General features: G+C 39.3%; 1 protein-coding gene across 1 annotated transcript in view; it reads right to left on the bottom strand.

Moving 5' to 3' along the window:
* The window catches only part of LOC147669146 (sodium/calcium exchanger 1-like), a 592,080-nt gene that overhangs the window by 62,150 nt on the left and 514,754 nt on the right, over positions 1-15,176 (bottom strand). Inside the window, exons 3-5 of the mRNA XM_086948194.1 lie at positions 9,848-9,868; positions 9,239-9,256; positions 9,124-9,138 (exon numbers count right to left, since the gene is read on the bottom strand). Coding sequence (XP_086804320.1) covers positions 9,124-9,138; positions 9,239-9,256; positions 9,848-9,868 — 54 coding nt within the window. The remainder of the gene's footprint in view (positions 1-9,123; positions 9,139-9,238; positions 9,257-9,847; positions 9,869-15,176) is intronic.

The raw sequence follows: 15,176 nt of genomic DNA, 5'->3' as shown, positions 1-15,176 counted from the left end.
TATAGACTCTCTTCTACTTTCGCATAATAGGATTTTGTCTAGTAAATATGACACTCCTCACTAATTTATATACTTTTCCAATGTTTGTGGGACTGGAATTTGAATAGAAAATCATTCCCTCCCCCAAATGTATGAGCTTTATCTAAGGTATGTGGGACTGGAGTTAGAATAGAAAATCACACCTCTCTTCTGATTTTTGTGCTTTACCCAGTGATGTAGGATTAGAATGCGAATAGTAAATCAGATCCCTCCACCTAAATATAATAACTTTTCCCAATGATTGTGGGATTGGAGTTGTATAGTAATTCTGGCTCAGGACACATTTATGCACTTTCCAATTTTTTGTGGGACAGGAGTTATATTAGTAAATTAAAACCCCATGTACTTTATATTCTTTCCACAATATTTGTGGGACTGACGTTAAAATAGTAAACATCACCAGCACTCATGTTTATGTGCTTTCAACAGTATTTGTGGCACCAGAGGTTCACTAGTAGATATCAGCCCCCCTAGAAATGTATACACTTTCCGCAGTGCATGTGGGGCTGGAGTTAGAACTGTAAACTTGACAATTTATGAACCTTCCTCAATATTTGTAACCATGTAAATATCTCCCCGCCCCCAATGTTTATGCGCTTTCAGCAGTGTTTGAAGGACTGAAGTTAGTATTGGAAATTTCAACACTCTCTGCTGTATGCATTTTTTCTTTTTATGTTGGACTGAAAGTCGAACAGATAACCTAATCCTCAACATTTATGTACTTTACAAAATGTATTTTGACTTGTAAATGCTCTCTCTCCCACCCCCATATATGCATTTTACACAAAGTATGTAGGACTAGAGTAAGAATAGTTCATCTACCCGCTCAACATATGCATGTATACACTTTGCTCATGCTTATGGGATTGGAGATGGTGAAGTAAATTCACATCCCTCCGCCACACATCACGTACTTTGTTGAATCTAATTTTTGTAAAACTGCAGTTATAATAGTATATATAGTCCCCCATCATATATGCTCTGTCCACAGAAGTTGAGAGGATAGCATTAGAATACTAAACAAAACAGCCCCATACTTCCATGTATGCAGTTTCCCCAATGTTTGTGGAACTGGACTCACAATAGTAAATCTGCCAAACTACCAAATGTATGCGCTTTCCCCTATATTTTTAATACTCTAGTTGGAATATTAAATGACATTCTCCACCCCCTAAAACTATATATGCTTTCCCCAGTGTTTGTCAGAATTGGGATCGAATCATATGTACTTTTCCCAATGTTTTGGTGATTCGATGTATAATATTGAATAGCCCCCTCCCCCAAAATGTATTCACTTTCTGGTTTTTGAGAGTGGGATCAGAATAGTAAATATGCCCTTATGAGTCTTCAGTGTCCCAATGTTTGTAGGATTGGAGTTTCAATAGTTAATGAATACCCTTTAATAGCAGTTAATTCTGGAAAATGTTTGGGGTGCTGATTTTACATTTTAAACTATTCTCTCATTCTTTAGAGTAGGGATAGGATATAAAATGTAATTACATTTGAAAAATGACAATAATAATAATTTCCAACATTTTAACGAGATACATTTTTTATATTTTGCATTTTCATTAGCAGTTTCAATTTTCTTTCCAAAACAATACTTTTTAACATTGCAATTGATTTAACTTCAAATAAGAAAATAGTTCCATGAAATTTGCTTAATATTTTAATGTAATAAACGTTTATAGTTAGCCAAAACGCAATATGCATACATTATTTTGTAATTACATATATAGGGGTATTGGAAAAAATGCATTAAAAAAGTACACTTTTTTGTATAATAAACATTATCTTAAAACAAAACACCTTTTTATAGATATTGTTTCTTTGTTTAGAAATGTAAAGAATATTTTGGCTATCATTGCGAAAAGTTAGGCAATATGATATATTTGATTAAAAACTAATATAATTTAAAGTTACATTGCATCGCATGGATTTTTAATTTGACTATAGTTTGTCAATTTTGTTGTGTCCATTTTTGTATTTAATATTGTAGTTAACTCTTGTATATTGTTAAATACTACATTTTTGTTGTCAAAATACTGTACATATAGTCAATATATTGTACGTACTATAGATTAACTGTTAATATTTCTATCACTTACATTATAGGAATTGTGAGTTTATATTTTTGTCAACAATATTTCTTGATTGATATTTTCGTGTCACTATAATTTTGTAGTTGAAATTTTGACATAGAAACAATGAAGAAGCTTGCGGGAAACAGAGAGAAAGGCAGGTTGCACAGGGCTGTCCCCAGTCCTTTCTTGGGAGGCAGGTGCTGCAGAATATTCATATATAATAAGTATAGGGCATATTAGTAGTTGTATTGAGATGGATAGGGTCAACTTTATTGCTTGAGAGAGCATGCACCCCGGCTCTGAGTATATGTGGTACGTTTCTAATAATGTTTGTTTTTTGGCCTCAGCACAAACGTCAATCAGGAATGTACTACAAAGCTCACACTGACATGGAATGCGACCTAAAGCTGGGTCTCTGGTCTGGAGCGGCATTCCATGTGCAGCCTCTTCATGAGTATGACAACTGTCAGCTCACCATGCTGTCAAGGATTGACAGTGGTGGTAGTGACTCATTGGGTAGACAGGACAGTTTTGTCTATTATGTACACACCGAGAGTTACTTAATTGCCTCTCCTGTTTTAAGTTGGCTGCCAGTTCCCCCAGAACCAGGTCCTTCAGTTTTATGTGGGACATGCATGTTGCTGGGAGGTTTAACATGAAGTAGGATGAGTCTGATGTGTTTATTCTGTGCTTGCACACTCCAACACAGATACGGATTTGGAATCTCCTGTATGTGAGTGGTACTTGAGATGGAGGTTTGAGAGCAACTATGAGACATAAATGTTAACTGTGGTGCTCCTCCTAAACATTTCTTAAGTCCTTTGAACTGGTCCTGACTCTATGGTGTGCAGGTTAAGTGGCAGAAGGTCCCTTTCAAGTCTAGGGGCAGCCCTTGCCCTTACCTGGTACAGTCTCACCAGAAGTGTCCTCCAGAACAGGCAGAGGAGTGGATGAGTGGTGAGACAGGAGAGTCAAGCCAGCCCCTACCTGATCTTCCCAATGACACTGAAGGACAGTGGCTGTGTCTTGGCATGTCTGTGAGGCACGCACACTAATCACGGATTGCCTGAAAAACTTTCCCAGAGCTTGACCTGTAGAATACACAAACCCTGTCTGCAAACATGGTGTAGGTAAGATGCAGACATGTGGCAGAAACCACTAGTCATGATGCCACAAATTCTCATTGATCAGTGACTTCATGCAGTGAGACTAAAAAGGACCTTTGAACTCCATAGTTGGGGTGGCTAACTGCCAAATCCCCTATCCATGTTTGGAAACTTGTCAATTCTGCATCCTGCTAGAAAGAGCTGCCTGGCAATCATTTTGAAAGAAGGAGTTCACTGACTACGATGAGGGGTACTGAAAGTATCCCTTCACAAAGAGATGGCATCCTAGAAAAGGAAAGCTTTGAGGAGCTGGATCAGAAGAATTGAGCATGTGCCTGTTGTAGCCCAGGGTAGGTAGCACTTCCAGTCCATGTGGTAAAGCCTTGTGATCCTGGACAATTTGCAGTGGGACCAGATAGAAGCAGCTCTTTCATTGAATCTGTGCTTGAATGAAGATAGCATAATCTTCTCACCTACCCTGAAAAGTATAACTAGAGAAGCCAGAGTCACAAAAGAAGTACTAGTGAAGGCTTCACTCAAAGGAATATTGTAGTTAAAAAAAAAGTTCCGGAAGCACCTGTGACAGTTTGGTACTTGTTGAAATCGCACCCACCTTTGGTGGATTTTTGTTGCAGAACTTAGATATGGATCACTGCTGTGGCTTGGGTTTTTTCAAGGAAAAGCACTGGCTAGATAATGATTAATTAACTCTTACTTTATGCTTTCATGAGTTCTGTTCTGCACCAAAACCACCTCCCTGAATAAGACTCGGAGTGCCCAACTTCACTACCCATAGGGTCACCTGCAAAAAGGGCATTTGTGGTGCCCAGTTTTGGGTCCAGTAGTAAGGGAAAGATCCACGACACCAGTTGTAAAGGGCTCTGGTTGTTACAGTTTAGGCCCCGTAACTCTTGATTGGCCTGGAACTCCCAACAGAATCCCACAGGTCGTATGTCACATTATCGACCCCGCAGACCAGCCTACTATTATATTGGGACCACAACATTGACTCCCACATTTTCAGAATGTAAGTATAGATTTTCTATCATTAACTCTACAAGACAATATTTTAAGACTCAAAGTAATTGTTCTTGATACATTTGGAGGTACATTTTTCAACTGCGATACTGTGGTAAAACATAACTTCATGTGAGTCAACATGACTCTCTAACCTGAGTCCTTGAATTTCTTTTAAGGCAGAGCGTATATATGTACATTCCTATGTTTTAAAACTTACGTTAGTGTAAATTATTCTCTAGAGCATGGAACAATGTCCCTTTAATTCTAGCGCCTGACACCTCTTCTCCATGTAGATGGAACATCTGATGGTGTCTATGCCTCGGTCTAGGTCCAGGCGCTTATTTACAGCTAAGGCTTGGCAAAGCAGGGCTGCATTTTGGAAATAAATAAGGGGCATATTATCAGGGAGGGCTTTAAAATTATCGCTCGTTTAGTGTCAGAAAACGGCCGCTACAGCGGCGATAATGGGCTTGATAATATGCCGTGGAGAATTCCAATAGAAGCCCATGTTCATACCAGAACATGGACTTCTATTGGAATTCTCAAGGGCATATTATCAAGCCCATTTTTGCCGCTTTAGCTGCAGTTTTCTGCCGCTAAACCGGCGATAATATTTAACACTGTTCTTGATAACATGCCCCTAAATGCTTTAATTCGTATAGCGCTGCCCTTGTTTCTCCTGGTTTACATTTTATTAAGGTCTGATCAGAAGGTTATCTGTGCCTTTTCCAGCATATTCTATATCATTGAGGACTGTGAAACAAGAGTGACGGAACATGGCAGAGCAGCTATCGGGATTTCCTAGATTAAAAGGGGCGGTTAAGTATTTGGTACAAAAAGAACATTTGAGCATGCTGCCCTGATCTTTTCCTTGCTTCTTTTTTGTCATCTTCTATCATTGAATTTTTCCCTGCAGCTGACGGAGGTTGATCCCTTTTTTTCTCCGTGGTTGAGAATGCAGCAAATGTTGTGCTCTGATGAAAGGCAGTATGCGTGTTTTAAGTACTACAGAGGCAGTACTTATTGCCAGTCTTGACTAGTTTTCTAGGAATCCTATGTGGCATTTACGTAGTTCAGACCTAGGTGTGAGCAGGACCGCCCTAAATGTAGTGGGCATCGGGCATTTCCCGGGGAGGCTGGAAGGGTGAGGGCCCTTTTCTGCAGTGGAGGTGATTTTGTTACTGGGGGATGGTTTTGCAGCAGTGAGGATAATGGCGGTCTCTGAAAGTTTCTGTGTTAATATACAAAAGATAAATGTGGGGCGCACGTACACATAAACTGAGAGGACGGGTATTGTTTGGCGACGATGAAGAATGGAGTTTTGAGATCCTTTGTGAAAGGCAAGAGAATCTGGTGAATCTGGCGAATCTGACTTGATGGTATGTTATTCCATATTCATGTAAGAAATATTAAATGGAAGATTCTGGATTTTAAATTTATTGCAGTTGTAAAGTTTGAGTCTGGCAATGCTTTTTTTTCTGGTGTTGCTGTGATTTTCAGAGTTGCCATTTTCTCTCCTAGCTATAGTATCGAGTTCGTTGTCAAAAGTGTTACATGTGGTTCAGCATTTCTAGAAAACTGCATCGACGTAGCAATATATATTTTCGAATGTCCCTTAATTATTTGTTGCGAAAAGTCGGTTAATGGAGTCAGAGATGATGCTGAGGAGATTGTTTTCACCTTCTAATTGTGGGAGGATAAGGGCATAGGCAATATCTATAAAATGCGATTTTTGTTAGTACAACTTTAATTTTTTGACAGAAAAAATGCTGACACCACACTGCCTGGGTTTTATTTGTGATGTGGTTCTCAAAGAACATGGTGCTTTGTCAGTGCTTAATTTGAGTCTGTAGTTGCAGGTGGGGGCCCCCAGCACTCAGGTTTTTCCTTATCAGACTCTGACCCTGAGCGACAGAGATTAAAACCCACAAGGGGGAAAGAAGCAGGAAGAAAAAGAAGGAAAACCATGCCAGGGGGAAAAACACAGGAACCTGCAAAATGGAGCAGGGTCTATCTAGTGGATGAAAGAGCCATGAGGTGGAATCAAGACTGTGCAGACTTGCTGTTCATCACACTGTCAATCAGTAAGTTCAGCTGAGGGCTTCTGAGCAAAACTTTAGCGTCTGAAACTTATTATTATTTTTCTTTGTGCAATTTATGCACTGGATACTGTCAAGGTAAAAATCTGTGTTTCTATACTATTTATGCTGATGGGTGGACTAACAGTGTGTTTAAGTGAATAACACATTAGCGATCAATAAATTCCCAGGGCTGACAACCAGAAAGAGACAATTGCATATAAGAGAATACGTCAAAGCAGTTGAAAAAACACTACACTCAACCATACACTTAAACACACATCAATCACCTGCAGGCAGACAACAGATTCACCACATCCACACCACTCACAAATGTAATGTGCCACACACAAATTTTCTTGCAGCCGCCATCAGAAGGTTTGTCTCTTGTGTTTACCAGCTTCAACCGAACAGTATCCTTTCAGCAGTACTCTCCTATCCACTAGCAACAAGACTCCCTCATGCGGAAGCATAGGTTCCTTTAAAAGGCGGCCATTTTAAATGGTCTGTACCACTTTTGGATCTGTAATGCCAAGCCTTTTTTAATGCTGTTCAAAGTATCTTGTTATTCCACACATTGTTCCTGTTATTGATTTAACATTTTATATGGAAACTGTTATATTTAGTTTACTTTCAGTGTGGCGAAATAATCTCCTTCAGCAGAACCTTTCAAACTGCTGGCCAACCTTCTGAGGGTATGAGCCATATGGAGCCCAGGGATGATGGGTAGTATTCATTTGGCAGCAGAGTTTGCACAATAAGCATAGAACATTACTGTAGATCTTTCCCCAAACGTCATCTTGGAAACCCACTAAACATTTCAGAAATAGTTTTCGCTGGATCTATCAAGGGCTTTCAAAAGGAGTGGGCCTTCTTTAATGACATGATGCTTCAAAAAGACTGGTAGCATGTTCTTTCCTTCTCAAATGCTGCAAGATAGCAAGATCCAATTGGTATTTTCTAAATTTTGTTTTAAGTAGTTAAATCACTGGTCCCTGCAGTAGCAAGAAGACTGCAGTTCCACAGTCTCTCTGTTACGTTATTTTATAGGTAATTTAAATGGTCCAATACTACCATTAGATACCTAGGGGCTTAATATAAGGAGAAGCAGGAATACACCAACAAATAAGTCCATTAAGAGCAACAGGCAGGAATCTTAACTGACCAGTCAGGTTTTCAGTTGACAACTAAACATTATGAGGGATATTTCTCTTGGCAAATGCACCGACAAGGTGTTCCAGAGTTTCAGGGCACTAACGGAAAAATACCCTCCACCTCTTTTTGTACTGCGAAATTTTGGAGCCATTAAACGGATGGTGCCCAAAGAGGCGATCTGTCTTGTACGAAGATAATCATTAATTCCTTAGTCTCTGCCCATGCACAGGACGCTCATAAAATGAACTCTATCCTTCGACAAACTACAAGGAGTCCCTACAAGGTTGTGACAATAAATGGGATCTAGTTGATTGTTGATCTATTTTGTAAAACACACCAAAAACGTGTATGCCTTTACACGTTTATCTGTCAGTTTGCAACTAATTTTCATCGAACTTTAGACAATTTCTGTTGTCTTTTGCATCTCTTGATTTTATGAAAAGGTCTCTGTAACTTCAATAATAATAAGGAATGCTAGAAAATGCATGGTTTTTAATTAAAGCATTGACCTTTGAAGTCCTGTTATTTTCTGCTTAACCTATTTGACAGTTGCTATTTCAGAGAGAAGTTTGTAATACTTTCATGCAGCCTAAAAAGTTTGGAAATTGTTACTATAAAGTGGGCTAGAAATTTCCAGGATCATAAAGCAAGATAACTTCTTTGATCACACAACATTTAATGATAAAATGTATTTAATTATTTATTAAATATTTTTCTGTAGCATGGGCTTCACAGCTCTTGCAACAGAGCGATGCACAGCTAACATAAATCAAAGTACATTAAGAGTATGTCCTATGAGGGAGAAAATACCAATACATTATATTGCTACATTTATTCTAAAAATATGAGTTTTTAGTTCTCTGACAAATAACCATTGATTTGGTATGTGTTTTTGCTTTTCTGGAAAGTGATTCAATTTTATTGGTCTTTTTCAGGAGAATCTCTGTTCCAACATCAGGATTACTTTTTTTCGACCCTGGCAGAGGGTAATCTAATCAATTCTCCAAAGTTCAGAGGGTCTTAGTGTGAGAGCAATAGCAGGTATGGCAATGTTGCATCCTTATTGAATTTCGCAACATACCATTATTGATGTTTAGTAGCAATAGTTCTTCTTAACAGTTCGTCTTAAAATGTGAACCTCTAACCATTTCATTTTTAACATAAAAATTACTTGTGACTCTGTGGCCAGATGATTCTTTACTTGTGCAAAAAGGAGAGTAAAAAGGAGAGTACTGCATTTATTTAGGACAGGATACTGCACTTTTGAGGCTGCTTTCGTAAAATCATACCACACGTGGTATTAAAAGTGTTCAACCTCAGTAAATAGCAGCAGTGCCCAATGTAGGAAAGCCAGGGCATGAACTTTGCCAGATTTTCAGGATATCTGAGTAAGATACTTTTATTTACTCTTGATTTAAAAGGACATCATTTTAATTGCTCGAGTCTATACTGAAAATCTGGACTCTGGTCAGGCTCACATGATCCACCTTGGGCACCAATGATCTATATTCTACTATTAGATAGTGGCGATATAAAGTAGTATAGAAGTGGAACTCAAGCCGAAGTCAAAGTGGGTGAATGTTAGTTTGCCTAGTTATGTACTCATAAACAGACCTCCTAGAATGGGAAATACATTCTTACCATTCAGTAGTTTTCCTTAATGAAATAAAAAAAAGCACAACATTAAATTAAGATATTTTGATTGGAAGAAACAGATCCAAACCTTTTAGCAAGACAATGCAATGAAAGGGCTTACCTGTGATTGTGAAGTCCCCTAAAGCAGGAGAAGCCCATAGAAAAGAGAGGAGAGAAATCAAAAAATTACAATTTATTTTGACAAATGTGATCAAATCTAGGATGATCTAGCTCTTATAAAGATACTAAATGAAAAAACTCACTATCAAACATTTAATTAAGGCCCCCGAGAGTTTCTATACACCCCATCAGACAAATTTAAAGAATGTCAAAGAATGTAATTACCAGAAAAGATTAGTGCAGCAAATTAACGTCTGTGGCATCGCACAATCTCTTAAGGAGGATGCACAAAATATGTATTCACCCCGATCACCCACAAGTCCTTAGCTCTGGTATTTAAGGCTCTGCGGTCTCATTATAAACTTACTCTGTCAGATAGCACTCAGCAAAACCACTATTAAAAGTAATCGTTATTCAGGATATGTTCACCCCGACCACAGCTCAACATCTGTGTCCCATAACAGCCACCCAATCCCAAACAATTAAAGGAATGCTCTTTCCTGCCCCTACCGGGCCCTAAAATACACAATATACATAGATATGACACATGGTAAAGTCATAGACAAACACAGGTGTAATGGAGAAGATAAACCAGATATGCAACTCTTACCAAGCTCATTCAACAACAGGGCTGTAAAGAAAACACACAGAAACAGACACAGAATAAGAAAAATAAATGAGAATCAAAATGAAAAGGAATGTCCACAGAAAGAAGACAGATGTTCGCCCTCCCCTCCCAACAATGCAGACATGGGATGGAGTGGAATGCCAGTCACACAGAGGAAGCGCTGCCACGATGTGCTCTGTGGGTTTGCAAGCTTTCAAGGCAGCAGGGGTTTTCACACTATATCTTATGCTAACCTTGTGAAGGAGCACAGTAACTGATCTAACTTGTGAGGACTTCCTTTTATACTATGTCAGATCCCAATTCTAACGAAAGCTATCCTATATTCACAAACGTGCACAGAGGAAAATTGGAGATACCTGAAGCCTCTTCAAGATTCACTTGAGCACATCTCTACAACGCACCTCCATATTTTCACGAGGGAAAGTCTTTCTAAATACCAACAATGGGCGCAATTCACAAAGGTAAACTTAGACCTGAAGTCTAATTGTAGACCTGAAGTCCAAGTTTACCTTTGTGTTTTGGGGGGCCTTTAGACTTCAGGTGTAAGTTTTCCTTTGTGAGTCAGGCCAAATATGTCTCCTGTAAAGCCAAGAGGCTTGCAAGCACATCCTTACTTGACTCAGAGGTTGTTTTTCTGCATTTGGGAAACATGGGGAGCCATCTACAGCGAAAATCTATCTCTCTTGTGAGGAGTGACAAGAAAACCTCTTCGTGGGCGTGATGATTATGTGATTTATCCCTGTAAGGTATATCTTTACTCACAAAAGCAGTCTGTTGTGGGGAGAAAGGTGATTTTCCACCTTTTACAATCAATTCCCCGGCCCTGTCTCAACCCTTCCTCTGGCTGTAACTTTGCAGCATCTACTAAAGTACATTTAAATGCTGGGATTGAATGTCATACATCTAACTGATCATTATCTAAAAATATATAAATATATATTTCAACAAATAATATTGTTTAGATATTTTTCCATTTCCCAGAGTCAACTGTAAAATGGTGTTCTACCCCAGTTGTATTGTAGTGTAGTATTTGTGTAGCTCCTACTTCCCTTATGTGGGGTATTAAGGTGCCTACTCGCATGGATATCATGCTACATTGTGTGTGGTTGGAAGAGTGATTACTTTGTTTTTTTAGCCTATGTTAGAAGTGTTTCCATTTCATGCATCATGAGCACCCTACATCATCACTTTAATATTGACTTGCACTTATATCGACTCCACAATAATGAATACCAAAATATCGTCATGGTAAGTAAACATGGATTTAAGAATAATGAAGCTGTGAACCCTTATGCTTACCTTGGTGCTATGCCGGTGACTGATATTGTGGAATTGGCATACATGCAGGCCAGTATTATTGATCACTATATTAGTAGAATGTTAGCACTAGTTAGGCAACATAAATAAATACTCATCTGTATATCATACATGTGGGGAGATGGGTATTTATTTATACACATATTTGTGGATTGTTAGATATAAATGTTGTCTCTATCTCAAAAGAGTGACAATTCACAAGTTAACCCTTCCAGAAATATTCATGCACACACAGACACAAGGAAAAAACATATCCTACACATGCATATGAGCACACATACACATACTTAGCTACTTTTATTTTGCAAATAACATTGGTTTCAAAACCAATATTTCACCGGGATCATTTAAGATTCAATACATTGATTAGTATTGTTTTTATTTTTTCCAACACTACCTTTCTGCTTCTTGAGGATGAGGGTGAAGCCAGAGTTCGTTATGTTTAAAAACCACATGCCATACTTGACGTATGTATGATTTGGTGGCACTCGCACTGTTGCCAGGGCTAAGAATGTGATAGACTTTATATTAAATGATATGAAATGTACACTGTATTGCAGTTTTAACCTAAAAAGTTTTTTTTTAAAATAGGGTCGTATTAACTTGTGTAATTCCGGAATGTTGTAACTCAGGTGGGAGCGAAGGGGAGTATGTGATGTGGAATATGCAACCTCTGTTCCATGTTTAACATTGATATATTGAGCCAGATGCTTATGACATATTCCTCTATAGCTCCAGACATCCCATCTCTGAAGCAGTTGCTTGTGAACAGGACAATGATAAAAGAGCCACGTTGGTGAAAATTCATGGCTGAAGCGGGAGTGGAATGAAGCCAGAAGCTGGTTGTGCATGTGTATGTAAGTATGTGTATGCTGTTACCTAGATTGTGCTTCCAGAAAGCCAGTGGTATAGCTAGGACTTTTGCCACCTGTGATGGTCCAGCCTTTGCCGCCCGGCGCTTTCAGTAAGAGCGGGGTTGCTAGCGATTGATTTTTGCGTTTGCCGCCTTTGCAACTGCAGGTAAGAGCAGGAGGCGAGTCCGCCACCCCTAAAACTTGTGCTGCTCGGGGCGTCTCCCCTCCTCTTGCTACGCCACTGCAAAAAGTGAAGTCAGGCAGCAGCCATAGGGTGACACCAAGTGCTAAATTACTGAGGAAGGCCTAAAAACTCCTTTTCTGCTTATGGAGAGAGCTCCAAAACAGAGAAATTCCCCTTTCCCTTGAGTAAAAAAATCCTAGCACAGCACGTTTCTTGACTGTAACTCATTGTAAGTGATATCCTGCTACTAAATAAATAATTATCATGCACTATTTTACTTTCGAAAACAACTATATGATGACCGAACAAAGGGTCAAAGTCTAGACTTTAGCTCAGAGGTTTCCATCTTAGAATGTGCAATATTGTCATGCAGGGCAGGCCACAGCTTGTTTCGTTGTAAATGTTGCACTAACTGTGCATCAGTAAACGTTTTAGGCCTAGCAAAAAGGTATGGAAAGGGCTGTCAAATACCCATACATACGATTTTTTTCAATAATGAAATATTCTCATGTCCGTATGTTCTCTTTCTGTACTTCTCTTCCTTTTTTCGACATTCAGATCTCTGCAGTTGGCTATTTTTGCTCTATCTCGCTTTATGGCATCCAATATTTTACAATTAAACAGATTTAATATCTTATTTACAGTTCTTTCAGTATAACATATATGCATCATTTATGTCTCAAACCTGTTTCTCAGGTATTATGCTGTAGTTTGTAACATAAAATGATGTATTGTTATACAAAATGTTATATAATAGTTTTATTATACTACATAATTATGTATTTATCACTATTTGTTCACCTGTCGTTTCAGCATTATTAGGTTGGTCTAATTATCGCAGCTCTTCTCTTTTAAATTCCAATGAAACCATGCAGTTAATAATATGATGGATTTTTTTTTTAGAAAGGGTTAGGAGAGCAGCAGTTTATGCTGGTATGAAACTTTACCTCCCTAAACAATTACTGCGAAGTCGAAAGCACTGTCTCTGACAGGACGAGGACCTTGTTTCGTAATTAACAATGCACATAAAACTCACCACCATGCTGTCAGAGATAGCTTTCTAGTAACGTTTTTGGTAGAGGGATGTCAATTGGTAAATTACTTCTTCAGTCTGCAGCGTTCTCCTTCCACAGTGGGATTCTGCTATCAATCAGCAACAATCTTTCCAGGAAAATCTCTTCCTCCCGTAAAAAATGATTTCTCCTGCTGAGCTCGTTGATGGAGCTCATAGGGACTCCCGGGATATGTTTTTCATTGAGGGCTCTGATTGAAACTATCTGCTTTCTGAATCTAACCTTTTTGGAAGCCATTGCCTGACGAATCAATTACATATACCCGGAGAAGAGAATTGGCATTAACATTACCTTATTATACTTAGCAGAACAAAATGAGTCATAAGTTACATATGTATGGAGAGTTAATAACTAAATAGGTTAAATTCGTGTGAGATGTAGTTACCTTTCGGAGATAAATGTTGGCAAATAATAAAGATAGCCAATCACGCTTTTCTATATTGAAGTTTTAAGTTGGTTTAATTGGCGAGAAGGTACCATTTTTCAAACAAGAACATTTTAATTGAAAACAGTAAGTTAAATATTGTAGGTCATGAAAGTGAGGGGTCTTGCAGCTGTTCTCTGCAATGTTCAGTTAGCAATAGAGCTCAGTGCAGACAGAATGTCCAGATTTGTTTACCTTTCATGATTGAATGCTGATGTGACACCGGGCAGTAAATACGCCAGGTAGGTATGTAATATTGGATGCAGTCCTCAATTCATCCCATTGAAATATGGGTTTTGAAATCAATTATGTGAATTAACAAAAGGTAAACATATAATATGCGTATGATGAGTGGCTATCAACAATAGGGATGATTTTTTCCGAATTGGTCCTGAGTAATATCGAATCCAATAACAAAGGTTGAGTTGTTTGCGAAGTCACTCAGAACCCCACACTGAACAAATGTCTAGCAGGCCATCTATAATTTGTGTTGTGTGTATCCGTCCTCTAACACTGAATCGATTCAAGATAGACACCCATAGACATGAAGGGCTTTTTTATGAGAGGCTTGCGCCGCCAGAGCGTCACTTTTTCTGACGCTCCGGCGGTGTAAGCCTCTCAATCATGTCTATGAAGCGACGCAAAGCCACTTGTGTACAAGGGTGCCTATCCTGGTGCTAGGCAGGAAATAGTGCACCAGCGTAGGGGGGAAGGACATAAATATAGTACATTCCTGCCCTCTCACTTTGGAGTAGGGCAGTGCAGCAAAAATACTTGCAGCTCTGCCCTACGCCAATTCCTTATGAGAGTGCTTAAGAGTATGGGTCACTGTTGACTGCAAAAAATGCACATTGTCTAAAAAAATTACTGCCCTCCATTGTCTAAAAAATGATTGCCCTCCTGCTCCTGTTCCTTCTCACCAATTGTTCCAGTTTAAGGGGTTGATTATGATGGCAGTTGGACTTAGTCTGACCGTTATAGTATCAGGATGGCACTGCCCGACAAGCAGTAGGTGGTCCCACGCCCTGAATTACAATTCTAGGCAGTCGCAAAGTCTATATTTTGTGTTGCGGTGTGTGTTGCATGCCACAGTCCAAAAACGCACATTGTGCATATGCCTGCACTATGTGGCAGGCACCATACAGTGCCTGCCACATGGTGCAGGGATATGGATGGGAGCACCATAGGTGCCTCCCAAAACCCAACCCTGAGGGCTAGAGGGAAAGGGGACCTCGCTACAGCCTCCAATGTCCCTTACTGACAGCCTTTTTCATGGCGGGTAACCCGCCATGAAACGACTGGCAGAGAGGGACATCATAATCCCAGAGGAGGTGCCTGGCAGGCACCTCCACCATTGTAGGGATCGGAGTGCCCTCCAAAGGTCCGACAGGCGCCTTGAGCCCTCTCCAACAGTCGCCCCTCCGCCCATCATCCTAATGTGGTGGGCAGAAAACATGCT

This window comes from Lissotriton vulgaris, unplaced genomic scaffold (assembly GCF_964263255.1).
Source record: "Lissotriton vulgaris unplaced genomic scaffold, aLisVul1.2 SCAFFOLD_799, whole genome shotgun sequence".
Taxonomy (NCBI): domain Eukaryota; kingdom Metazoa; phylum Chordata; class Amphibia; order Caudata; family Salamandridae; genus Lissotriton; species Lissotriton vulgaris.
This window is presented reverse-complemented; position numbering and strand designations above follow the sequence as displayed.